The sequence below is a fragment of the Phoenix dactylifera genome, chromosome 10 (assembly GCF_051530095.1).
Source record: "Phoenix dactylifera cultivar Ajwa chromosome 10, Ajwa_hap1_PhDact_Kaust_v1.1, whole genome shotgun sequence".
In the NCBI taxonomy this organism is placed as follows: Eukaryota; Viridiplantae; Streptophyta; class Magnoliopsida; order Arecales; family Arecaceae; genus Phoenix; species Phoenix dactylifera.
Genome location: NC_143199.1, coordinates 26529940 through 26556410, shown reverse-complemented (window position 1 = coordinate 26556410; position 26471 = coordinate 26529940). Strand labels below are relative to the sequence as shown.

Below are 26471 nucleotides of genomic sequence, written 5' to 3'. Positions count from 1 at the left end.
ACACAAAAGGATCACGGTTGTTTCAATTTTTGTTTTATCACAGCTTAGTTCTAATAATAAATAAGAGCAAGAAAAAAATAGTGCCAGAGAATAAAGACGTGAGCCACCAAGGTGGTAATCCAGTGAAATTGGGCGTAGTCTTCTAACCGCAGGGTTCCAAGTTCGAATCGCCTCACGTGTCGATTAAAATATGATGACACTGCTTGGACTTGGGGTCTAAAAGCGCTTATTGGTCCACTAATAGCTTTGGTGGTGCCAGGTGTGACGTACTCACTTTTGGATGGGGAGGATATGAGTAAAACGGTATCTATCCGCATCGAACATTCTTTTGGCGGGGCGGAGGCTCAGTGGAAGCTGCTACGCAGGGATGAACTTGTCCCTTTCTCCTCTCTACTTTTTTTTTTAGCAAAAAAAATAAAAATAAAGACGTGACTAAAATCTTGGCTTGTACCGCCTATTTGCCAGGGTTATCGTTCTAGCTTTGGGCTCTGTGGAATCTTTTAACAAAGTGGGGTCCAAGGATAACACCGCATCGAACTGATAACACCGTCCCAACGGTCACATGCAAAACTACCGTCACAAGCGATTCAAGTTGGCAAGAGAGATTCCCTCACAACTCACCAGCCAACGCATAAACCATGAAGGAGAAATGCCACCTACTACTACTATTCTACTTGTCCTCTTTATTCCTCGTGAAAATACTGTGCACCTTATGCCCCTATATATGGGTCGCGATATTTACGGTCACCCATGCATTACATGCAAGATCAAATCTTGTTGCTAAAGCTAGAAGCTAGCATGATTCCCTAACAGAACTCTAGTATGATTCTAATGGCACCCTTAAGATCATATATCATGTGTAGCCCAAAATTGTTTTTGATTGAAATAGAATCGGAGCTTGCTACACATTTGTAAAATTCTTCCTTTTGTCACCCAAAATTTCATAGACTATTAATTTTTGTAACTACCTGTCGTTAATTAGGCTAGAAGATTTAGTAATGTTGTTTTGTTGATTCACCATAATGGCCATTATTAAATAGATATTGATGGGGGGTAGAATGGATCGTCCTGCTCAGAACAAGGGATCATCCCATTCCAGCCAGGTAGACTTCAGCACCGACCAGGCCAGACCTCGGTTCTGCTAAGAGCCAGTTCGATCTCGGACTTCGCCGAAGGCTCAGCCGACCTCGACCGAATCTCTCCACTGCTACGACCTGCAGCAACCTCTTCTGATGCTTATAATTACGTTCCGGGCCTAAGCTCGGGGCGCCCTGCTGCATCGACCGCGAGCCAAAGAGCTCCTTCGACCGTAGGACTATACGACGACGCGCCCTGACTAAGCTTAGAGCGTCCTTATATTCGCCGACGCACTCAGACCCGAGCTCATGGCGCCTTTATATTCACCGACACGCCCCGACCCGAGCTCGGGACGCCCTTATACTCGACAACACGCCCCGGCCGAGCTCGGGGCACCCTTGATATTCGACGGCGCGCCCCGGCCAGGTTCGGGGCGCCCTATCCAACAACGTGCCCCGACCCTTGAGCTCGGGGCACCCTACCGAGCATACCTCATAATCGGGGAGACAAGGCCGACCTCAGCACCTGCCAAGCTGACCTCACTAATCAAATGTCGTGCCCTCCGAGCGAGCCCGACCGCAACGCCCACTGGGCTGATCTCGCAGAGTATATGTACGACCTCTCATCGAGCTCGACCTCGCCCACGTCTGCATCTACATGCGCGCCCATGCACGTGCACGCGCCCAGGCCTACATACGTGACCGTACATTACAACCTCACCATGCCATGCTTTGTTTGCTGGCCAACTATAACCAAATACAATGCCATGTTGTCTCAGCCATACCTTGCGACATTCACCAACACCTTACCATTTACAAGAACGGCCTATGTCATGCACCTCAAGTAAGCTCTAGTTGCACGCCATCTGGCTAAAAGTTATCTCCTCCCATGATGAGGACGAGCCATACCTCCACCACCTGGGCACCTCTATGGGGACTATAAATAACCCCATCAGATAACGTCTAAAGAACTTTGGACCAATTAAAATCCATCCTAACTTGAGCGTCGGAGGGTCCTCACCGGAACCACCGGTGAGGCTTTGTGCAGATACGCCGTCGCACGTGAGGTGGCTCTTCTTTCTCCGCTCCGGCCGGCAACTCCCTCGACTCCCCCGATGTGGTTACCCTCGGGCCAAATTTGAACCACAACAGATATAAAATAAGTAATGTTATCCATTTTGATATTAAATAATATATTTTATTTTTAAGAAATAATTTATATAGCATTAAGTAAACTCTTATAAATAGATTAAAAGATAGTATTTAATTATAAGCATGGATTGTGTTCAATAGTGGTTGCTCTTGTTGTTATATAAAATATTGATGATTTGTTGTCGAAAATACAATGTTACAGTGGTTGTAATACTTTTACAATACCTCTTTCTTTGTATCTCATTGCATATGTTTACAGCATGTGGAAATACAATGAAATTGTTACAATAGCCATTGCAACACTAAAATCTTTGTTATCTATAAACATAATTTTTTGTAGTATGTAGCAAATAACAACACTCTTTTTGTTATAAATAATGCCAAAGTTGAGCAGAGTCCAGAATTCAATTCTAGATGAGTTCCTACTTTGGTTGTATCTCACCTTAAAGGAGTCTTGAAGGGAATATAGTGCATCATTGTTGCTAACTCAAAGTAGAGTAAAATATCAGGTACTTCAAAACTATATATATATATATATATATATATATATATATATATATATATATATATATATATATATATATATATATATATATATATATATATATATATATATATATATATATATATATATTCATAAAAAGAAAGTTTATGTTATTCCTTGAATCTTCCCGAAGTACTTTTAATTGATTTGACCAAAAAAATTCCAAAATATTTATGGTTGTATGCATATATGCTAGTAATTGTATAACCAAGTAATATGTTATATTGAGAGAAATTGAAAACGTCTTTCTTCTTTCTGCTGACTAATCATGGACTCAGAGCTACAAAGATGGAGGTGAATAAAGAAAAAATTATTCATTTATAGTAACAAAGAAAATGTTGGAAAGGGAAAACTAATTACTCCTTCCTTTTGATCAATCAAACATTTTGTGATATGTATATACAAGTGTACAAATGTATGAGTTGGCCTACACAATAATATTTAATAAGGAAACTAAACAATGAGATAAGAAAAAAAATAAATAGAAAGTAAACAATGAAATAAGCAAAAAATAACTCAGTGTACTAACATAGGGATTTCATGCGGAAGGAAGAAGATGTAGAATCTTACTCCTTCATTCCCCAAAATAAACACCCATAAAAAATATGATTTAAGAAAAGAGAAAAAAATATGAATTTGCAAGATAATTCAACTAAGATGCAAAAAAAAATAAAAAATTAAAATAACATAAAATAAAAAAAATAAAAATGAACACTCGGCATGGTTTTCTGATCCACAACAAACTCAAAGTAAAAATGTTTATTATTTAGTTTTGCCTAAGTAACAAACTAGCCTTTTCCTACAATAGAATCTTGGGTTTTTTGAGCTTGGAGTGAGTCTATTCATAGGTAATTGGGGGTGGTCAAACTTCCATTACAGCAAGAATAGGTTTCTCCGACAGTTACGTGCCGACGCAAGAGAGTAGAAATATGATAACATAACTTATAGGACTAAAAGAAGAGTAAGAGAGCATTTAGGAAGCTCTAGAAAGCACTCCTACTTATTCTAAGGTATTCCTGATTTGAATTAGGAGTAGTTTGACCAAAACACCCACCATCCATGTAAATTTGGTATTTTGTGCAATGATCAATAAATTAACCATAACTCTCTACCCCAAATTTGGAGTTCCATAAATTGAGTTGGACTCATTCGATGCCCTTTCAAGCAAGTTATATTGCCTATATTTGGCATCACAAAATTTTTTTATAAATTGTGAACGTATGACGTACGTCAGTGTCGTGTGGACTATTTTTGTGTGAGGGCATGCTACATGGATGTCATTGGAGTCTATCCAAAACCTTTTGATTCCATGTAATGTGTGAATAACTGAATTGTTTTATTGAATAGCCAAAAGTGAGGCATCTACAACTCCAAATAGGACTTGTCATATCTTTTTTCATCCAATCCTGCAGCTCTATACTGGCTCCCTCTTCAACAAGAATGTTGACATCTTCTTCACTGCCACCCTCGGCTCTGTCACCACCAACCTGCCTTTGTTCCCCATGACACTCTCCATAGTTGACATTGCTGCTATCTCCTTGTTTCTTCTTTTACTTTCTCTTCTTCATTATATATAATAAGAGAGCTAGGGTTTTAACAGTCTCATCCTATCGGAGGAACTCATGCCATGAGATTATTCTTTTATTATCAGCTTAAATACTTGAGGTTTTACATGAAATAAACTTTGCCAAACTTGGCTCGTTATACAAATTAATATGGGTAAGGAAGGGTGATAACAGGTAGTAAAAGCACAAGATGGACCCATATGATTGCAAAAACTCTACAAATAATTACGAGTGAGACTAGAAATGTACTTTTGTAAAAATATATGAATGTATCTATGAATTCACCTAAATAAAGAACAACAAGAATAAGGAAAAGATCCTGAAAGTTTTCGTGATTTCTTGAGGAAAAACAAATGTCTCATGAATTATTAGACAACCACCAACATACTACTTTCTTGAGTCAATCATATGTACATCAAGGGTTAGAAATTAGTTAATATGTAACTTTGATTGCCATGCTACTCTATTTATACAGCAAAGAAAAATTAATCTCACTTAATACACCATGCTTAGTTGCCGTTATCCTTTGTAACAAATAATGTGCCATATGTAACTCTGAGATTCGACAATATATAGCTCCCACACAGATTTCAGTGATGGTGAACATAGATCTCAAAATTAATGGAGTATGGCAGCAAGAAGAAAACCAGTCAACATGTAGAAAGGAACCAGTCCAACCATACGTGTGATATTATGTAATTACCAGTCTAGTGTCAGTGGGTTCGGTCATTATTGCTTGCATAGCTTCTAGTAATGAGATAGGAGAGCATTTAAAACTCAATATCTAGTTTCTAGTCCCGAACCCTTTCATTTAGAAAGTTGTGCACAGCTAGTAGAAAGAGTATATAAAAGGCTACGACTTAATATAAAAGGCTACGCTTTTGATTAGTCGACTTTCTTTTTTCACGATGGAATACATTCCAATAATGTTGTCTCATTGTCATTTGTAAATTCCCATGTCTTGATTATTTACTTTTCCACATTCTTAATCACATAATCATCAGTTCAGCAAGTGATAGTGTTCCTAATGATTAACTGACTCAAACTTTAGTAAAAAAGAGACTTGTTTTTTTTTTTTTTTGGTGTTACATATTTGTTAAGAGAGAAAAACTTATTATAAAATTAAATAAAACTAGAATGATTAATCAGCAATAATCTTTAGAAATATAGAGATTAAGTGGAGTGGATCAAAGGAAAATGTTAATGTATTCATGTACTCAGAATATAATGTTGGAATCATTGGATGATATTTGTCAAGCATTGTGGAGCCTATGAATGTTGGTGCCAAACTGGACCCATAAAAGTGAGAATATTCTCCTCCCTTTTTTCCCCCTTCCATTACTTCCATTAGGTGGACACTTTATTCACAAGCATTAGGTATTGAGAAGTAATTGTGACATGAACCAAATCCCTCGGTCAAGAAAAGCAAATAAACAAGTCATGATAAGGAAAATAGGCTCTCATACAATAGAAACACAGCAGTTCCCACATTAATTAGGAGAAATTATACTTGCACCATGTCGCTGTGCACCAGGCCAATTGCCACATCTTCTTTACATGGGCATCATTCATCATGTGCATGTTTCGGTGATTGGTCTATAGGAAAGAGATGCAATCATGGTGCGGGGTGTAGGGTATAATTTTTTGCTAATTAGATCATCCAATAGTTACTTTGAAGGCTGATCGCGTATTCGGATTTGGAAATGTTTCGGTGATTGGGCCATCAGAAGGAGATGCAGTCATGGTGCGGGGTGTCAGGTATAATTTTCTGCTAATTTGATGCTTGTGTGCATAACACCATGTGAAGTGCATACACATGATTGAATATCCTGAGCATCAGATTACATGATAATGTACATCGTGCAATACATGATGGACCAGACTACGTGCTCATTTCAATGTACTTTGTAACATGGTCTTTGTATATACGTTCATGCATGACGTCCCAAATTACTGAACTTTGAAGCTAGGAATTGTACATGTGGGTCAACCATGCAAGGAAAAGAGACGTGGGTGTATGTGTACCCAAAAAAAAAGAAGAAGAGAGGGGACGTAATACTGACGCCAACCACACGAAACCAGGGATCATGAGTGCATGATGGCAAATATTTTCCTTTTATTTCTAATATGATTAATAAATTATAAAAGTAACATAAATATTTTTAAAATATTAAAAATACATGCATTGGTGGACCAATAGTGAAACTAAAAGATTCAATATGACAATATTATGTTTTCATTGGATATTTGGCATCACAATCTTAAATTGTTAATGAAGATGATCCTGTCATAATATCATAGGAATAATTTACTACATGTTATTAGTAGACTAGTTACCAGCTATCTTCATTGTCCTCTTATTCATTTATCTTTGCTTATAAGACAAAATCTTATATTTTATTCTGAGAAGCTTTCAAATATAATTGAGAAACAAAAAGGTACAGAAAATCTATCATGCAGTGCAAAAGAAAAGCCAATAACATCATGGGTTACCATGCATGAGAGGACCACTTGGCACTAGACGAAGGTAGATAACAAAAAAAAAATATAGATGCAGAGTAAAATAATTCTCATAGGGTAGAAAAAGGTGATAGTTTAAGTGGAAAAGGAAGGTGAGGGTGGGGGAGACAGCGGTCCCATGCGGCCTAGTCTCCTTTAAACCCGTTTTAATGGTGATTAGTTGGGAATGGAGGACCACCGTTTCCCCCACCTCGGTCGGCGCCAGCCCCTATATTTAGAATATAATTTATACTGGTAGTAGAGGAGCAGCAGTGATACAAATCTCCAAAATCCCAATCCATCTCTGTCCTTCTGTGAAATAAAGCAGAGGGCTACCAGAAGCCCATCTGAGAAAAGTTTTTAGGTGTGGAAGAGAGGAAAGGCAGAGGCAGAGAGAGAGAGAGAGAGAGAGAAGCAAAAAAAATAAACTAACTTTGGAGGAGCTGGGATTCTAGCCAATCCGAGTTCAGCCACCTTTTCCACCTAAGAGAAAGGAAAGAACAATTTATTGAAGCCTGGCAGTAATAAGTGCGAAAAAAGAGAGAAGAGAGGGTGGTAGGCTCCTCAAGTTGAAGGACGAGGATCTCTTTCCTTGCTATTTTGTTTCTTTTGCTTTCCTCTGGCTCTCCTGCTACTTGCTCAAGATGAAGTAGAGCTCGTTCCATGGTCTCTCCTTGACCTTTCCGAAGAGAAAAACCACTGCTTATAAGGTTCACTATATGCATGGTTGTCTTTTCTCTTTTTAGGTGCACTATATGGTTGTTTTTCCTTTGTCTAAGGTTCACTATACGGTTGCTCTCTCTCTCTCTCTCTCGGGAATCCATTGAAGGGAGGCCTTCTTCTATATCTTTGAGGCTGTGATCAATCCTAGAGCTTTTGTATGATGGCCCATGAGTCCCACTATGCTGAATTCTACGCCGCCGACCACCCGGCGATGGAAAGCTTCGAGCCCAACCACAACCTCTTCGGCCCCCAAGGTGGGATGGAGATGTTGGGACCCCCTTCCAAGCACCCAAGCTCCAACCTTGGGAGAGGCTTCATCCCCCCAGACTTCCTGGAGGCGTCGAACAAGAACTTAATGGTCGCGGCGGAGGCAGCGGCATCGGCAAGCCCGTGGCAGGTAGATGACTCCTCGCTGAGGTCTCTGTTTCCCTGCCAAGGGACGTCCGAGCAGCCTGGTGGGAGGCTGTCGCTGTCCCTCTTCAACCCAAAGCCCTCCGATGCCATCGGAGTCCCTCAGTCCTTCCATCAGAGTGACTCCAGGGATGTATTTCTTTCAAGAGCAAAAAGTTCTCACCAACAGCAGGTGTTCATGCAGGAAGGGAGGGTTTTTAATTCCCAACAGCCCTTTCAGCTGAAGAATTCCAAGTACTTGATCCCAGCTAAGGAGCTTCTGAATGAGTTCTGTAGTTTAAGAGGAGAGATCAGCTCAAAAAAGAGGTCCCAGAAGGCAAGCCAATGGGAAGAAGGTGGGCCTTCTTCCTCCTCTTCTTCATGGAACCAGTCTCTAAACTCCATGGACCTCTTGGAGCTCCAGAGGAGGAAAGCTAAGCTGCTTTCCATGCTAGAAGAGGTCAGTAATTCCTTACTCATTTTTCTTCTTATTCTTCTTCCATCTTATTGGTCGGACAAACAATTGATCAAAAGCTTTTTTTTTTTTAAGAAAAAAAAATCCTTTCAGTGGGAATCCCAATTGATTGGTTTAGAAGCTCGAATCTGGGGTTCAATTATGTAGGACTGCAGAACCATGGGTAGGGACAGATTGGCAGTTTTTGAGGTTCACTATTTACTTTTGGAAGCCTCTATTCTCCTACTTTCTCATAGCCAACCAGCCCTATCATTCTTCCATCCGCCTTATTTAATGGAACCCCACCACCTTTCCCTGTCCTTTTTTCCATTATAATGACGACTACAATTATTCCTGTAAACTTGCAATTGCTATCATTATTACCATCATTACTACTATAATTATTAACGATGTTATTATTTACTACTAGTGTGCAAAACCTAACATATGCCAAGTCATTTTATGCAAAAAGATAAGGCTAGAATGCAAATTAAGTTGAAAAGGAGAAAAGAAGCCACATGGCTAATTACATCCCGAACGAGAGAACATGCATGGTCTCATGGCAATATGCTAATTGCTTTCATATCCTAGTGTTGTTCTTAGATGATTACCATAATATTGGAAGCATGCAGTAACTAAGGAGCATGACATTATATGTATTTGTACAATATCTATATAGGAGCAGTGGGTGCAGAACTTGTGATAACATCTTCTTGAAATGCATTCACTCAGGTGGATAGGGGTTACAGAAAATACTGCAAGCAGATGAGGGTGGTAGTGTCATCGTTTGAGGCCATGGCCGGGGAAGGAGCAGCCGCAATCTACTCAGGGTTGGCTTCCAAGGCCATGTCGCGGCACTTCCGATGCCTGAGGGATGCAATTGTTGGTGAGATACGAGCAACGAAGAAGGCAATCGGAGAGAAGGACACGGCCTCACCAGGGACTACGAGAGGTGAGACGCCGCGGCTCAAGCTTCTCGACCAACGCCTGCGACAGCACCAGGCATTTCAGCAGGCAGGGCTAATAGAGAGCCACTCTTGGCGACCTCAGAGAGGCCTTCCTGAGCGTTCTGTTTCGATTCTTCGAGCTTGGCTCTTCGAGCATTTCCTGCACCCGTATCTCTCTCTCTCTCTCTCTATCTCTATCTCTCATGAACTATGAAAGCTACTTGCATTATAGAACTCATTGTGATTTACTGCCTTAAATCACAAGGATAATGCCTGGATTTAGCTTACTATTCTACAGATTATGGAATGATGTGCCTCTTAGATCCTATTCGCCAACTTTACAGTCCACAATTTTTATTAGGTCTTGGACAAAATCACAAGATATTATTCTTTTTTCCTTTTTTTTTTCTTCTGTGCACATGAATAAGATCATAAGACTTCATTTAGTGAAATTGACCATGAGTAATATCTTGGGTGATTGACGAAACTAATAAAATCCAGAAATTTGATCAAAAAATTAATTTAATAACATTGGCTGCAATTGCTATTGTACGCTTTATACAATAATGTCACTCAAGATATTAGAATACCAAGCTAATTAAGAGTTATCCTGGTAGTGGTTTCCCGGCCATCACAATCACGTACGCAATTTTCTATGGGTAGTTTTCTTATAAGAAATGCGAATCCAATGAGGCGTAGCGTGATGCCAGTGCTGACGTCTATTGCTACTTCCAGCTGCCTTTGGTCAGCTGCTCTTTGTTTTTTAAGCATGGCATGCCAATTTCACTTTGTATTGATCTGTAACAAACGAGGAGAGACCCAAAGAACAAAAATAATAATAACAATAATACTAATAATACTAATAGCTGATTTCTTCTAGTTCCAGTGTCGGATTTAAGAATTGAACTTGATGCAGGTATCCCAATGATGTCGATAAACACATCTTAGCCCGGCAAGCCGGACTCTCAAGAAGCCAGGTATTCCAATTTCATAGCTAGCATCTTTCATCATACCCATTAGATACATATCCTTCATTCATTCCCCTGTTTTATATTTTCAAATTAGTTGTATTGATTACCTTTATATAATATACAGTTATGACTATGCTCATACGTTCTTAGTTCATTCAATATATATCTAGAATCATTCAAATTTATAACTTATCAAACTATATCATCACTATATGCATGCATGGATTGCACCCCAGGTCTCCAATTGGTTCATAAATGCAAGGGTGAGGCTTTGGAAGCCAATGGTGGAGGAGATGTATTCGGAGGATATGAAGGAACAAGATAACCTGTCCTCCCATGCGGCAACTTCACATCAAGACAACAACACCAGCTCTAACCCTAACCATAACTCTAGCCTTAGTCAGAAGCCAGCACCAGGGCAGCTTCTCAATGACTCCGACTCGCTCTCGTCCATCATCAACGGCAGCCACCGTAGCGACGGAAAAAATACAGTAAACGCCGAAGCTTCCCAACGTCACAATCCACAGCAGCAGGCTGAGAACTTCGGCGTCGTCGAGCTGGACATCTCCTCCTACGGCAGCTGCGGCAATCAAAACTTGCGCGGCGGCGTGTCCTTAACGCTGGGCCTTCAGCAGAACAGTGGGGCAGGCAAGACGCTATCATTCTCGCCTGCTTCTCAGCATTCTCTCCTCTTCTCCAGAGAGCATATCGACGACGGCCAGCAGCTCCAGTTCGCCATTTTAGATGGGGAGGCACGGACTCTTCCCTACAGGAACGTGATGGGTGCTCAGCTGCTGCATGACTTGGCAGGATAGAGGATGAAGAAGGCATGCATGCGACCTGCAAGGTTAGAATAGAAGCATACTGGCTCGAGTAAGTAGCTAGATATACTACGTATACCTTTTTGTATATTGTTTTGCCTCGTAGGATAAATACTTTTGTCCTTTGTTATTGTTTCTCCCTGGTATTATATTTGAATCCTATCTTAATAGCGACATTATGTCACTTGTAGGTGCAAGTAAATATATGTTTATACATATAAAACTTTATTCGGTCAAAAAAAAGATATACATACAACTACTTCATTCAATAATCAAACACCTCTCTCTCTCTCTCTCTGTGTGTCTGTTGCGTGCGTGCACATCTGCGCCTGTGCATGCGTGCGTGTAACCAAACACGTAAGATTTATTGAAATGATTCAAATGATCATGAGGCAAACGCATTAATCTTGATGGTGTTTTACTGGGCTAATGGTTAAGGGGGGGTTTCATTACTTATTCATCGTATTGCACCAACTAAATGACTGATTAAAAGATTGTCTTGGCTTAATTTCTTGGAGACAGAGAATGATATTTGGATAATTTCCCTTTTATGTATTAATCTTTCTAACGCACCTAGGATGAGTATTATAACTCTGCGGTAGGCTAGGAAGATGGTGTGTTATGAAAATAAGGATAAAGCTGAAAATGAATTCCTGCACTACAAAGAACTTTATGATTATGTATGAAGACTCATGCAGGCGTATATTTAGTCTCATATCAGTTATCACTGAGAAGATCTTACATATTCATACAGGACAAAGGAACCCAAAAGAAATACCTTCTGACTAGCTATTTTGGATGAGGCCATGAGTTGATGCATTATGTAAATACCTCACAATCCATTGACAAAAAATTTTGTTACAGAACTTAATGCACACAAGTTTCTCAATCTCATGTATGCATGTATTAGCCAAATTATATATGTGTTCTTCTTGTATCGCATTTTCTTTGAGACATTAACATGATTGTGAAAAGGCCTTGTCTATCAGTAGTGCAATAGATATAATTTTTTGAGGGAAAGTACGTGCCCTACTTTGTTTTTTGAACATGTGAAATTTCAAAGCAGCAAGGTAACTACGAGCATCAAACTCTGACATATGAGTGTATATGGAATAAATTTGTGACTCAATTAGATTAATAATGGAATAGCTGATTATGTTCATGAAAAGCTAAATACTGATGATCAGTTGAGTCGCATCATTCAATGTTTACAACGCACCTGAATGGATTGTATATTACCACACTGTTCATGCATGAGAACACTTCTCTAAAGAGTTATTCAATCATCTCCAGCCTAATTGTGTCATTACATAAAATCCTGTCGTGCAAAGAGTAGTATTTATTCTCTATGTTACTTCCACCATGTTGTAGAAGTTACTGTGTGACTCTAGTAATGTATTTTATGGTTGTAAATAATTTATTGTGTGCATCTTAAGAGACTGATTGCAATGCCATTGATGCCAAAGGAGAAACCCTTACTACATCATACGCTTACCCTGCATTTGTGAAGAGCTAACTCTTTGACATTTTGTTGAATTTAATAATTATAATTATGTAAAGATATTTCTATCTTCAAAACATCAATTGAATTCTAGAGATATAATATCTGGAAAGCTACTAGTTCGATCAAATTTGATAGGTGATTAGTTTGTATGCAAGTTGAGATAGAAATTAGATTAAATCATATTAGAATTTTGTTCAATCAATATACTAAGCAACAGTGGACTTCGATATAGTGTGTGCCGTTAGATAAACTATGCTTGTAAATGAAAATTGGTAACATTTTTTAATCAATGCAGAGAAAATAGCATCCCGAGGGTCCTAATGCATGCCTTAGATTTGCTACTAAGATGCATTTTTTGCAACACTTATGAACATGGGCATTTGGTATATATGCTTTCAGTGGCATTGGCTCAAAATTCCAGAAATAGATTATTGATATCATATTTAAGTGTGGCTAACAATATTACCAAGTGCCATAGTTGGAGCTTCAGTAGCATTTACAAATGCCGAATAATAATGAAACGTTTAGTAAAATTTGTACAAAATTCTAATCAATGGCTAACACCATCTACGGCTTGCACATCCAAAGATACTGCATCGACAAATGCTAAAGGCTATTTTTGTTGTTGTGATATAAAATCTCGTCATTTCATGCGAATTAACCTTTGATTATTATTGAACTTAAGTAACTGGAGAACTAAAATGGTTCGAAGTTTAATTAATTACCGTTAGTGTCTTTCACATCGAAGCCAACGTTGAGCTCATGCATCAATTTGTTTCTCTGTTGGTAGATTTTGGGTTGCCGTACCCTTGGATCTCCATAGTCTTGAATTTGCTTACTGCATCTGGCTATTTTCAATAGCCAATTGATGGACTTTATAAAATTTTTTTCTTTTGGAAAAACTTCTTGCAATGAAAGCAAGGGTAAAAACCAACAAAGTATCTAGCTTATATTACATTCAGATCTTTCACATTCTAAAAATGCAACTCCTTCTCAAAATTTAATATTTATGGCTGTCAAAATATTTTTTATTATTCTCATAAAGAAAATTCTTTTATTTTAAATCATTTGCAAGTCATAAATGGATACCAATCATAGGTACTTCTTGCATGATTTACATGCGTAAGCTTTTTCAGTTCAAGTAATGAACAAATACTTTGTTCCATTCCATGACATTGACAAAGTTTTTTTTTTTTTTTTTTTTTTTTTTTTTTTTTTTTTTTTTTGAGGCTAAGGTAGGCAAGGAGCCACCTTGATGATGAGGAATAGTTACAACTCAAATCTTGTTAAGTTTGACTCAATTCTACAATCTGCAATCTCTAAGTTAGGATTAAATAATAAGTTGGTTCAAACTTGCAGGGCATGTCTAAAATGAGGATAGCAGACTAGCCAGCCAAGACTGAATTAGGGTGTGGATGGGCACTTGGGCAGGGTCAGGCCCAAAAGCCCAGAGGTTACACCTCAGAGAAAACCCTAACCCAAGTTCCAGGCCTAAGACAGAGGATTCCAGGCCTAAGCCCAACCCCAGTTAGAACTTCTCAGCACTGGCCAGGCTTAGATCTGGCCCTGCTGTTTTTGGGCAAGTTGGTTCTAAGGCCTAAAAATTCACACCAGACCTGGGTTTTTTTGGGCCAACTAAGGCTGGGGCCCATTGATAGGCCTAAGTCAAAATCATATGCTCTTGGCTAAGTGACCCTCTTTTTTGAGGCACCAATAAACAATTTAATAATAATAATCTTCTTTTTATGAAAATATAATTCTCCCACATTGATTACTTGCTATATATTTTACTTATTCTGTCTTTTCGAGAAATATATAGACAATTTTACCACCAGATCACTAATCAAAATGTAGCAGTCAGCAGAATGGATTAACATGCAGCAATCAATTATGACGAGCTTATAATTCTCACTAATCAATACGTTTAACTTAATCCAACCTGTTGTATGTTGGGGTGGATTACCTATTTAATAAAATAATCATGTTTGGGTCTAAATTTTGATCTATTTAATAAACAGCTCAGATTCGGGCTAACAGATTTTTTACCTAACCTCTATCCGACCTAATCCGTATCTGAGTTAACTAACTTAATTGCCACCCTTGCAAACTCTACCCAACAAAACCCTCATTTGGGTGGTTGTGTGAGATTAATGTGAATCTAATTTGGTTCAGTTCGGAGTGGGAAAATATCGTCATCATTTCATGCTCTTGAAAAGAATTGGAGGAGTGTTAGGTCCAGCCTAGTTTTTTTATAATTAGGCTCTTTCAACCTTCTCCAGCTTTACTCCAACAATATCTATGTAGAGTATCTTCCCATCAGACCTAACCTGAAAGTAACCTATTGAGTGTGTACTAAAAGTCATCAACTATTAGCTTAGTTGGTGAATACCCTTCCACTAAGGGCTTGCCTTTGAGTTCAAATCCTGGATATTGAGAAAGAGAGAGAGAGAGAGTATTCGGGCTTCCAATCCAACCCAACATAATCCAGACCCGAATAATAATGCAAACTAATGGTAGTACGATATCAAAGTTATGTTTGGAATCAAAAGTTTATGGTAGACTAGAGTAGGGTTCAAGTGTGGGTGGCATGGAATTACGTTTATGCATTCTGTTGTTCTGATTTGTCTTCAATTAGCCCTTAACCCAGTCCTATCTCCCCAAGTTCATGCACAAAAGCACCCTTACAACATTATCATGCAACTTCTCCATTGATCAACTTGATCAGACAAGCTGGCTTTGAGACCAGTCATTGACTAGGAGAGGATTTCATGCTGGAACAGAGTATCTCAGGTTAGGGCTGCTACTGTGGACTCGGGGCTTGGGTGCCTAATTGATCAATTGGGAACCTCTCCAATTTCTATTTCCATCCATTTCACGGCGGTTTGATGAGTTGCTCTCCGTTCAAGCGATCTCCTATTTAAGAGAAATTATACCCTATACCTTATGCACTACATCAACAATGCACCACAGAAACAAACTGAGACGAGGTGGGCGAGGCGGCAATCTAAGACAAGTCCATAATAAATGGAGTTTGTAAGAACCGAGATGCGTAGTAGACGTAGTGTGCTGCTATATGGTGCATGTTGTGTAGGGTATAATTTCTTTCTATTCATCCTTTTGACTTCGAAGTTGGAGCAGGATTCCCTTGAATCCACCGCCAATGAATGGAATGGATGATGAGTGATTGAAACGGGTTAACAATGAAGAATTTGAACTCTATTTTTAGAAAGAAAAATAAGAGAAAGTAGGAAAAAACAATGGCAGCGACTAGCAAGATTTCAATAATTCTACTTTTTTAAAATGAAAATGTAATAATATATGCACATATCAGCCCCATATAAGGTCTACTTGTAGTGAACTAACAACTGGTATGATGACCAAAATTGGAAAGTAATGGATGGTCCCCCCCCCCCCCCCCCCCCCCAAAAAAAAAAGAAAAAAGGGCTCTATTTATTAAGACATTGCTCTTCAAATTAAAAAAATCAATTAGCAAAGAGCTTTCGATTTTAAAATATTATTTTACTTGTATGAACAGTAAAAATATAAAACAGTAGCCATTGTCCTTATTTTAAACTGTCATTGTAAAATCATGGTGAAATAACGAGCCATCCACTACTTAGGGATCTCCATATATTAGTGAGAGATTGTTACTCATTTCAGATTGCTCATGTGTATCGAGAAACAAATAGGGCTGCAGATTGGGTCGCCTTATTCACTGCTCACCACTCTGGAGAGGTCTTTTGGACATGCTTTGTAGCCGCCCCTCCTCCTTTACGCCATATCCTTTCCTTCAACTCTGTGGGCTGCACTCATACTAGAGCAGTGTGAGCAAACGTTGTACCAAAATAAAAATAACAAGCATTATTCAAAACATGTATCATATTATTGTAATAACCCAAAAAAAAAATTTTTATATAAAGAAGGATATAATAGTCCTTAAAATTGATATAAGGGGTAAAATTGGAAAGAATCAAAAGTTAATGGCATAATAATAGATGCGTTGAAGTGTTAGGGGCAAAATGGAAATTTAATAATTTTAAACAAAGGGTGAACAGTGCTTGATGTGATTTAAATGGGGTGTTTGTGCTGTGGCGGTGGGAATTAGACAGAGAGGGAGACACAGAAAGAAAAGAGGAAGAGGAGGTCTCAGGCGGTGGAGGAAGAGGAAGAAAAAGAAGAAAGAGGAAGGGAGTTTGAGGTGGAAGGGAGCCCCAGTTGCGTTACCAGCTGAAGGAAAAAGTGTAGGTCTCCTTTCCTTCTACACAAAGACCTCGATTTTCCAAAAAGAAAAAGGTAAATACCCGTCCCTACCTAGTATTCTAAAGAATTTAGGCTATACAAAGGGTGGATGTGGTCTAGAGAGGTTAGATAGAAGTGTTGGAGGGCGTTAAAAAAGAGGAAATTGGATTTCGACAAGGTTTTCCGAGGCTACAGAAAATCTGTGTCAAAGTCCTGATTTCAGTGAATTGTTTAGGGGGTCAATCGGCCTCCGTTGCCGATATATATTACTATTCTGGAAATTCCTATGAGTGTAGAATGTTAGGTAAAAATTTTATAAAATTTGGAGTTTGAAAAGTGGATCAAAATCGGGATGAAGTAACCCGCTGTCAGTCCGGGTTACTGTTCATCCAGGATGAAGAGGGTGAGAAAAATGATGGGAGTCGCCTCAAAACGCGTCGGAGTCGACTCGAGGTCAACTGGAGTCGACTCGGGGCAGATTGGGGTCGACTCGAGCTCATCAGAGTCGACTCGGAAAATCGGAGACGGCTCAGGATTCAGAAAAATTTTAGAAAGAGAAAGGATTCAATTTTTTATCGCACCTTACCCCAACAACAATGGCCCAAGGTGTGAGTGAGATGCTCTTGCATCAAAATACACATAAATAACAAGTTAATTAATAGAAAAAGGAAGATTTAGTGAGGGGAAAGTTGAGTCAATTAAAGTTTTCTATGTTTATGATTGATATATAGATTATGAGTCCTTGATACACGATTGAATGTATAATTAATGCATGTCACAGTTGGGCAAGAAGCTAGGGAACAAGAGGAAGAAGTCTCCTACCGCCTACTGTAGATCTTGGAGATGTATCAAGACCGTACCGGATTGGCAGGTGAGTGGGAGTCATGTACTTTGCACCATGAGCATTCTTAATTCATATTCATTAATGTCGCCAAGTGTGAATTGATTCCACTTGTGCATGTTGATTGATATTGTAGTAGATTCCTCTATAATCTTGTTTCTCCATGATTGGTTATTTTGTACATGCAATTGAGGAAATATTGAGAGAAATTATAAGGGGTAAAAGAGTAGTCAAATTGGTTCTGAATTGTGAAATGACTTTTTTGGTAAATTAATTTCATTTTCTCTATTTCAAAGACTTGTAGAGCCCTTTTTAGTAGTATATTGAGCTGCATTGCACTCCCTTGACTCCTCCCTCCCAACCCTGATGTTAGTTTATGATTGGGTCGTGGTCGAGTGAGTGGTAGTCTTGATTTACTCCTTTTTAGTAGAGTATTGGGAGGATACATTATGACATTTATGCATAGCTTGGCAGTATCTACAGGACACCTATAGTCGATGGGGTTAGACATCGGCCTGTGTGCACATAGTAGCCTTCTGGGTGGGCGGAGCCTAGTTCCTTCCTAGGGGGAACACGACCCTAAGCGTAGGATCGGCCGGTCCTGCGACTTATATATCTGCTTGCTACCGGACATAGTAAGACCCTGCGAGATGCAGTATGGCTTCCCGTGGATGTAGCATTCCCGCGAAGTGCCAATAGTATTCAGATGTGAGGTGATTCTCACGGGTTTTTATGAATTTCTGTTCTGGATACTGGCCAGCATTTACATAATTGGTGTGGTGTCATATTCTATGCATGCATATGATAGTAGGGAGTTGTTGTGGTTCGCCTGGGGCGTAAGATCCACCTCCCGATAGCTGTTTATCGATGTCTCAGCATATTGAAAACCTGATTTGTATGTTCCAGCATTATGATCTGTTGAGCATATTCATGAGTAGCATATATGTTTACTTGATTATTTCATATATGCTTCAGATGAGTTGATATTGATTATAGTGATATTGATGATTTACTCCATATTCTTTATGTTGAGTTCATGTTCATCTTATTATTGATCACCATTCATATGCTCTTGAGATTTCACCTCGAGTCATGATTATATCTTGTCTCATGTGCATAGTACTCTCTACTTCACTAACTGAGTATTCATATACTTACTCGCTAGTTGATATCCTTGTTACAGGGCAGGTGCCGTATAGAGAGGTGCAGGACTAGAGGTTGCCTGCTAGCTGTGCTGCTCCATAGTATAATGTAGAATTGAGGTTTATATATTTTTGGTGTGTTATAAACCTTTTAGTTGTATATAGTGTACAGTTATAGACATAGATCCTGTTGTGGATATGGGTTGGCCATGGATGGATTGGGAACTAGGTTTTATACAGATCAGTTGTATGTGCCTGTGATAATGTATTGCTATATATTGTCCAGGTTTATTATGTGACAGGTTATGTGATTGCTGCTCTGACATGTGGAGTGGTTGTATGTTTTGATATATCCTGACAGGTTAACATAGATCAAAAGTGCTCATTTTGTGCATATATCATGCCAAAATGTTTCGGAGGCTTAAGGATGTTTGTGTTAGGTTAGTAGGATTCTACGCGGTGGCTGGTGGCCTTATACCTACCCGCACCCTAAGACCGTCGCGGCGGCCCGCCGGATCGGGACGGGGGTCGTGACAATTATATACTTGCAAAATCACGGCTATGGAACGTACCGAGTAGCTCAAGCTCAACTCAAGAAAAATCCAAATCAAATTTGATAAAAGCTAGAGAAATCAAGCTCAAGCTAGAAAGATAGATTTAAAAAATAATTTCAAACTAAGCCAAAAATGATCTAGCTCAATTAGGCTCGGCTTGATATTGCTTGAACGTATTTATTTTATACATATTACATTATATAGAAAATGAAACTCTGTTTAAAGATTTTCCATAGTGTATTTTGTTTATATCTTTGAACCAATTAGATATTAGTTTAGTTTTGAACCATGCTTGAAATCAAGCTTGAATCAAGCTATAATTCAGGCATAAAATTGTGCTTGATTTAACTTTGAATTGATTTTAGCTTGGCTTAGGGTTCTCGAGCTACTCAGTTAAGCTTGTGTTCGACTCAATTTGAAATTAAACTTTAACTAAGGTCAAAATAATGATAAATAAATTAAGCTTGATCGAAATATTCAGGCTTAAAATTAATGTCAAACCAAGTTTAACTAGATCCAATTGGCTCCTTTACACCCTTCTGTGTTATGCATTAGGAGGACACCAAAAGTATTGTAACAACTATTATAATGATCGTTATCTAGAATCTCAAATAGTATTATATTAAAAAAATAGTAAGAAGGGTAGTAATCAGAAACTACCACTTTTATTTAAGACCTGTTTGGATGATTGTACTCAAAATTCTATAAAATACCAGTACAACCAACAAGATCATAAAATTATAGGTTGGACAATACTTATATTCATAAATATCTAGTAATATCTTTGGATTGAGCCATCTCGAATCCTATAAATAGAAAAAAAATCTTAAGCCATCCCATTAGGCCCCATCTATTGAATCAGAAAGAAAAAAAAATAATTACCTTTTGTTGTGATCTGATAAGCAAACCCCCCGACAGATTTAAACGGCTCCATTTCCCACTCAAAGCTGTCTCCTTTCGTTGCCGGCTATTATATTTTTTAAAATATTTTTAAAAATATATTTATATATTTATATATTTAATTATTTAAAAATAAATATGCTCATGACAATAAAGATGGTGACTAGTAGTAGCGAAAGAGAGAGTAATGTCGATGGCTTGGCTAGTGTCGGTACATTAGGGGCGGCGACAATAATGATGCTAGGGGTGGCAATCGGGTCGGGTCAGATCATAAACGGGTCGGATCACATGCAGGTCGGGTCAGAAAATCATAAACCTGAACCCGACCTGTTTATTAAACAGGTCAGTTACAATCTGAACCTGACCTGTTTATTAAACAGGTAACCCGACCCGACCCGTTTAACCTGTTTAATAAACAGGTAACCTGTTTACCCAACCCGACCCGATCTGTTTAACCTATTTGCCTAACCTGACCCGTTTAACCTGTTTAGACCTGTTTAACCTGCCCAATCCAACCTGTTTAATCTGCCCAACCCGACCTGTTTAGATCTGTTTAGATTCGTTTAACCTGTTTAGACCCGTTTAGACCTGTTTAGACCTGTTTAACCCGTTTAAACTGTTTAGACCTGTTTAACCTGCCCAACAGTTAAACAGGTTAAACGGTTTAAACGGGTCAGACATCTAAAATCCGTATCCGACCCAATTAATAAACAGGTTAAACGGGTCGACCTGTTTACAACCCAAACCTGTTTAGGCCAAACCCAAACCTGTTTATGGCGGGTCGAACACGGGTCGGGTTGGCGGGTCGGGTCATATTTTGCCACCTCTAAATAATGATGATGTGGTGCAGACAACGACGATGGTGGTGATGGTTATGGAGGGCATCAACAATATAGTGAAAAAGATAGATGGTGGCAATAGCGAAGTGGAGATGGCTATGACATTGATGATGATGGTGGAAGCGATGATGGCTATGACGACAATAATGGCAACATTGGTGCGGCAGCAGCAACAATGTGGTAGTGGCAGCAAGGGCGATGACGAAAGCAATAATAGTATTGATATTAGTGATAAAAACATATTTTTTTGTTTATAAAAATATTGTAAGTAAATTTTTTTATACACTCATTGGCACCTTACCTTGTGACGCAAAATTATCTCTACCCCGTTAACGTTTCTTTTGTGTCATCTTTCATCTTTTGGTCCATTATATCCTCTTGAAAGCAATATGTGATTTAGATAGCAACGAAGACGTGGTGCATGACAAGTGTATTACCTCTTGTTGCAAGCGGACTACCAAATCTTTGATTGATATTAAAATGATATATGAACAAATTTGCCACATGAGGAGGAAGGTTAAGAAGCCAACAATACCATACTCATGATAATGGCCCATAACCGTTCTTATCGCCGATGAACTTAGAATCAAGTAAATTTGATCAAAAAATTGATTTATTTCACAAGCACATTCTCTCTACTTTTGCAATCTTATAAATATTTTCTTCTTCAATTAGTAAACAAGGGGAAGTGTCTCACTCCGTTACTCCTCAAAAAATACAATTATGCACTCATGATAAGCTGTAACTTACCATAAAAGATTTCCTTTTTCTTTGATAAATGAGAGGAGTTAGGTTCCACTTATTTCATTAAAAGAATGAAGGTAATACATGGTATAGAAAGATATGTTAAGAGGATGAAGGAGGGGAATAATAGGATGAAGAAGTTAAAATATGCGTTTGGCTGAAGCAAAAAGGAAGTTATTAGGTATTGGTACAGAATATTTGTTTTGAAGAAAAAGGATATTCTTAGCCTTTCTTTCATGGTCTGAAACAGATTAGTGTCGATGAAAAATGATAATCAGCGCAAATTCACCAAAGATGTCAAATATTTTGGAGCAACTAAGGTCTCATTTGGTTTGTGGAAAGAATTTTTCCTCATTGGAATATTTTTTTCTTAAAAATTCATGTCTAAGTATATGATGTTTGAAAAAGTGTTTTTTACATGTTTCGTTGACCAAAAAAAAGTGACTTATATTTAGTTGAGCATCTACTTTTCTAAAAAGATTATATAAAATTTATGCCCTTAATAAAGAAAAAATTCTTATCTCATTCTATCTAAAAGCTTAAAGGTATTTTTAGAAAAAAAAATTTAATTCCCAGTCAGTGAAAATTGGACTTTTCCATATCCCATATGATTTTTTTTTTCTTTGAGAAATATGGAAATCTTATTCCCATGAAAAAACTACTTTTCTATTTTTCTCATTTGAAAACTCCAACCAAATTTTTTATTTGAAAACTCGAACCAAATATGAGGTATTTTCTATTTTTTTGTTGACATACTTTTCCTTCTCTTCCCACAAACCAAATTAGTCCTAAATAAGTTGGAAAAAAAATGAGGTTAGTAAATCTTAATTTTTTTTGTAGAATAAAATTTTGGCTACCATGTTTGTTACATGATACCATCATAATAGCACTTACATACAATAGAAACTATAGTATACGTCATCATATATATATGTTTTCTTAGATTAATCACCGAAAGAAGTTGCTTGAAAGCCTAAATAAAATGGCCAATTGCTTGTCATTTCCAACCGTGATTTCATTAATTTTGAATACAGAATATTAGATTAAATTCACAAAATATCCTTTTTCTCTTTTTATTTTTGATAATTCATAAGCTCTCCTGCATAATAGTCATTCATGGTGTCAAGATTGTTACCATATACGCGGGCTATCTATCTATGCACTACCTATTTAAATTCCTTTATTTCATGATAATTGTGTCACTTTTCCTATGACATGTAAAGATACACTATTGTCAATTATTATACAGATATGTTTACTTGGCAACATTCTGGTCAGCAAATTCCCTCTAATGCAACTCAGAAAATATAAAAAAGGGGGTTTAACGATGCTTCTCAATAGTTTGGATCTAAGCGGAGGATGAACGTAGTTGATATGTGTTGACATCTTTTATTTCTTAAAGCATTGTCTTGAGAATTATTTTCAATTATTCGAGTATAAAGGTGCAAGTATTTCAAAAGGCCAAAATCTGGTTTAGGTTCATGAATGCTAAGATGGAGAAAACATTATGGTAGACAATATTGAGATCTTTTCTTGAAACCTTCGGATAAATGCCTCAAACATACATAGGGAAGCAAATAGTTCGACAGATTGGTAGCTGAAACAAGCACTAGGATTGGGATCTTTTGTCTTCGGACGGATTTTCTTATGGAGATTGTTCACCTAATCATACTTTTATATGATTTTGAAACTACCCATCCTATAACATTATGCTTTTAACTTACAAGACTAGTGTGAATTAGGGTTGCCTCGATGGTCATACTCCTGAATCAAAAGTTTTGGATTAGAGTTGCCAAGCGCAAAATATTTTCCATCTCTTTTAAATAAATAAACTAAAAAAATACAGGACTATAATTCAACTAGGTGTTATCCAACCTGAACCTGATCCTACTAGATATATCAAATAGATGCATCAAACTTAGACCTAAATTATAGATCCAAAAGCCATGCAGATCCGGCATCGGCTGCCCCGAAAACCCTAACCAAGCCCCTTAATTCACACTTATCTCTCTTTTTTTAAAACCTGGATCTATAACTAAGCTCTGATCCATTCCAGGTTGGGCTTGACCCAGGCAGGACAAAACAAAACATTTTTGTGCACCAGTGTACAAATTTTGGCCTGTCCATGTCGCACATTATTGCAGCTTTTCTCAGGTGGGTTAGACCTATAGGATGGGGTTGCTCCAAGTCACCTAATGGACAAATACCATTGCGACAGATCAGCTCAGGCTAAGTCCATTGCACATTTGATGTCCCACCCTGGCTGTGGTACGGGCCAGGTCCAATTTGCTCGTTAACCGATGTAGAGGGAACGTGAATTCCAGATCATGTTAACATGGTTCTTTCACAGCTTCCACAGCATGGGAAGTCTAACCACCGGCCAAATTGCTGTCATGGTGTTGTTAGATTATAATTTGGTTTCTTCCACCACAAAGCAAATGCATGCTTAATTCTTGTATACCCTATTGGGAAATGTGAGCTATGTCTTGCTACTAAGGAGAGGATGAAATTTTTTTTATGGTTGTCACATGGGATCCTAACTTATGCCTCTAGATCTCATGACAACGGACCGTGATCCAGTACCTTAAACAAGTTGCTCGTACGAACGACTATGAGCGCTCGGATGCATGGACATGTGTCATGTTCGATTGCCATGGACCATAGGATGCGACAAATGGTAGACACAAAAAGAGATTGCCTTGTGATTAATTTTTCGATAATTAAACCTTCATCGATGTAGTGGCTTCTTAGCATTTCAATTGACATGACCTCGATGCAGTAAGCTAAACCATGCAATTCCAATGTCGATGCCTTAAATGTTAAAATGAGCATCCAAGTCCCCACAACATTTTGCAGGACCAGAAAATCCCAGACCCTCACCTTGCAAAGATGGCTAGAAAAAAATGGTAACTTCTGCAATAATCATTTGATCTGCCATCTACGGTTTCTTTGGTAAACATTCCATCTATCCATCTATAGTACCGAGCTCATTTCGTTATGACAAAAATTCAAAGCCTGCATGGAATTCAAGATTACACCTACAAAGAAATTTCTATGCATACAATCGAAAGACTACAAATCCTATATTTTTGCCTCCACCTCACCTAGAGAAGTCCATAATCGTTGGCTTAGTACTCGAGATTGCAATACTTAACGATTTAATCAACTTAACTTAATTTAAATCATTGAATATTGAATTAAATTGTCTATTTAATAAAATAATTAAATTTTGAATTATTTATTTATTTATTTAATAAATAGGTTGGATTTAGATTGATTATTATATATTTGATCCAACGTATGTCTAGGAATCCTATTGCTAGCCCTGTGGCTTACCCTCCATGCAATCACACCCCCAAACCTGAGAAGAAAAGGCCAAACCTTCAGCTGCTTTCTGACACAGAAGAACAGAGAAAGAGAGAGAGAGAGAAAGCCACTGTCACATCTCTGCCCTTCTGAGCTGTAGTTGCTGTAGCTCTCGTTTGCTAAATTGAAAGGAAGCCGAGTTCAGCACCATGCAAAGTGTGACACCAAGAAAGGCCTAGAGATCCCTCAATCTCAAGGTCTTTTCCCTTCCTCTTTCCTTATATATCTCTCTCTCCACCCATTCCTGTACCTCTAAAGAGACTTATAGCTTTGGTTCTGAAATGGGATTCCCCATGGGCTACTCTGAGCTCCCAAAGATCTTTCTCCAACTGCTCTTCCTCCTGGGCCACCTGAGGCGCCTCATCTCCTGGGCCTTCAACTCCCTCGGCTTCGGCGGCCTCGACTCCGATGCCCAATGGCCAGAAACCACCCGCCGCCGCCACCACCAGCAGCTAGAGTCCAATTCAGTGACGGCGGACTTGATCCAAAAGATCCTGCCGGTGTTACGGTTCGAGGAGTTCCGCCGGTTGCCGGAGAGTTGCACGGTGTGCCTCTGCGAGTTCGAAGGGGATGCGGAGGTGCGGCGGCTGAGCAATTGCCGGCACGTCTTCCACCGGTGTTGCCTCGACCGCTGGGTGGAGCACGACCAGTGCACCTGCCCCCTCTGCCGGGCTCCGCTTGTCCCTGAAGAGTTTCTTAATGAATTCGGCAATGCAGATGACGGCTTCTCCACTGAGTACTCCTCCTCCTCTTCCTCGTCGTCGGCGTCTGTACTTGTTCCCCTTCAATATTCTTCCTCATAGTAATAGTACAAGCGAAAGAAAGAGAATGAAGGAATGGACGAGCAGTGTATATCTACAGGAGAAGAAAGAGAGGGAAAGGAACAGATTGGTTGCTTTTCTTTTCCTTCGCCTTCTCTTTGAGGGGCTTGTGCCATCCTTAGATTCGGAAGTGGCCTCCAAGGACTAATGGGAAATGAATTGGATTGGATTGGATTTGCATTTAAGGTCTGCTCGGAGTATTCTGAAATCCTCGGAGAGGAGAGGATGAACTGGTTTTGATTGGGTGCGGCTCAAAGGGTCTTCTCTCCATTTGGAAGCTACACTTCCATGGTTAGACAGAGGAAGGCTGAGGACAGGGAGAAGAGAAGAAAAAAAGACATGGTTTTATTTCTGTTTTTGGATTCTTGCTCTCCATTCT

General features: G+C 38.7%; 1 protein-coding gene and 1 pseudogene across 2 annotated transcripts; both read left to right on the top strand.

Annotated features, from left to right (window-relative positions):
- Positions 1-7016: 7016 nt before the first annotated feature.
- Positions 7017-11539, top strand: LOC103710692 (homeobox protein BEL1 homolog). Of its 2 annotated transcripts, XM_088705704.2 has the most exons (5): positions 7103-7546; positions 7666-8409; positions 9136-9518; positions 10267-10327; positions 10558-11414. In XM_088705704.2, exons 2-5 carry the CDS (start codon positions 7717-7719, stop codon positions 11134-11136), a joined length of 1716 nt encoding a protein of 571 aa, XP_088561830.2. In that variant the 5' UTR covers positions 7103-7546; positions 7666-7716; the 3' UTR covers positions 11137-11414. The 2 variants fall into 2 exon arrangements, with proteins under 2 accessions (XP_089781976.1, XP_088561830.2); XM_089925850.1 differs by having other exon boundaries at positions 7017-8409; positions 10558-11539.
- A 13869-nt stretch (positions 11540-25408) lies between these two features.
- On the top strand, positions 25409-26074 carry LOC103710733 (brassinosteroid-responsive RING protein 1 pseudogene; annotated as a pseudogene).
- The last annotated feature ends 397 nt before the right edge of the window (positions 26075-26471 follow it).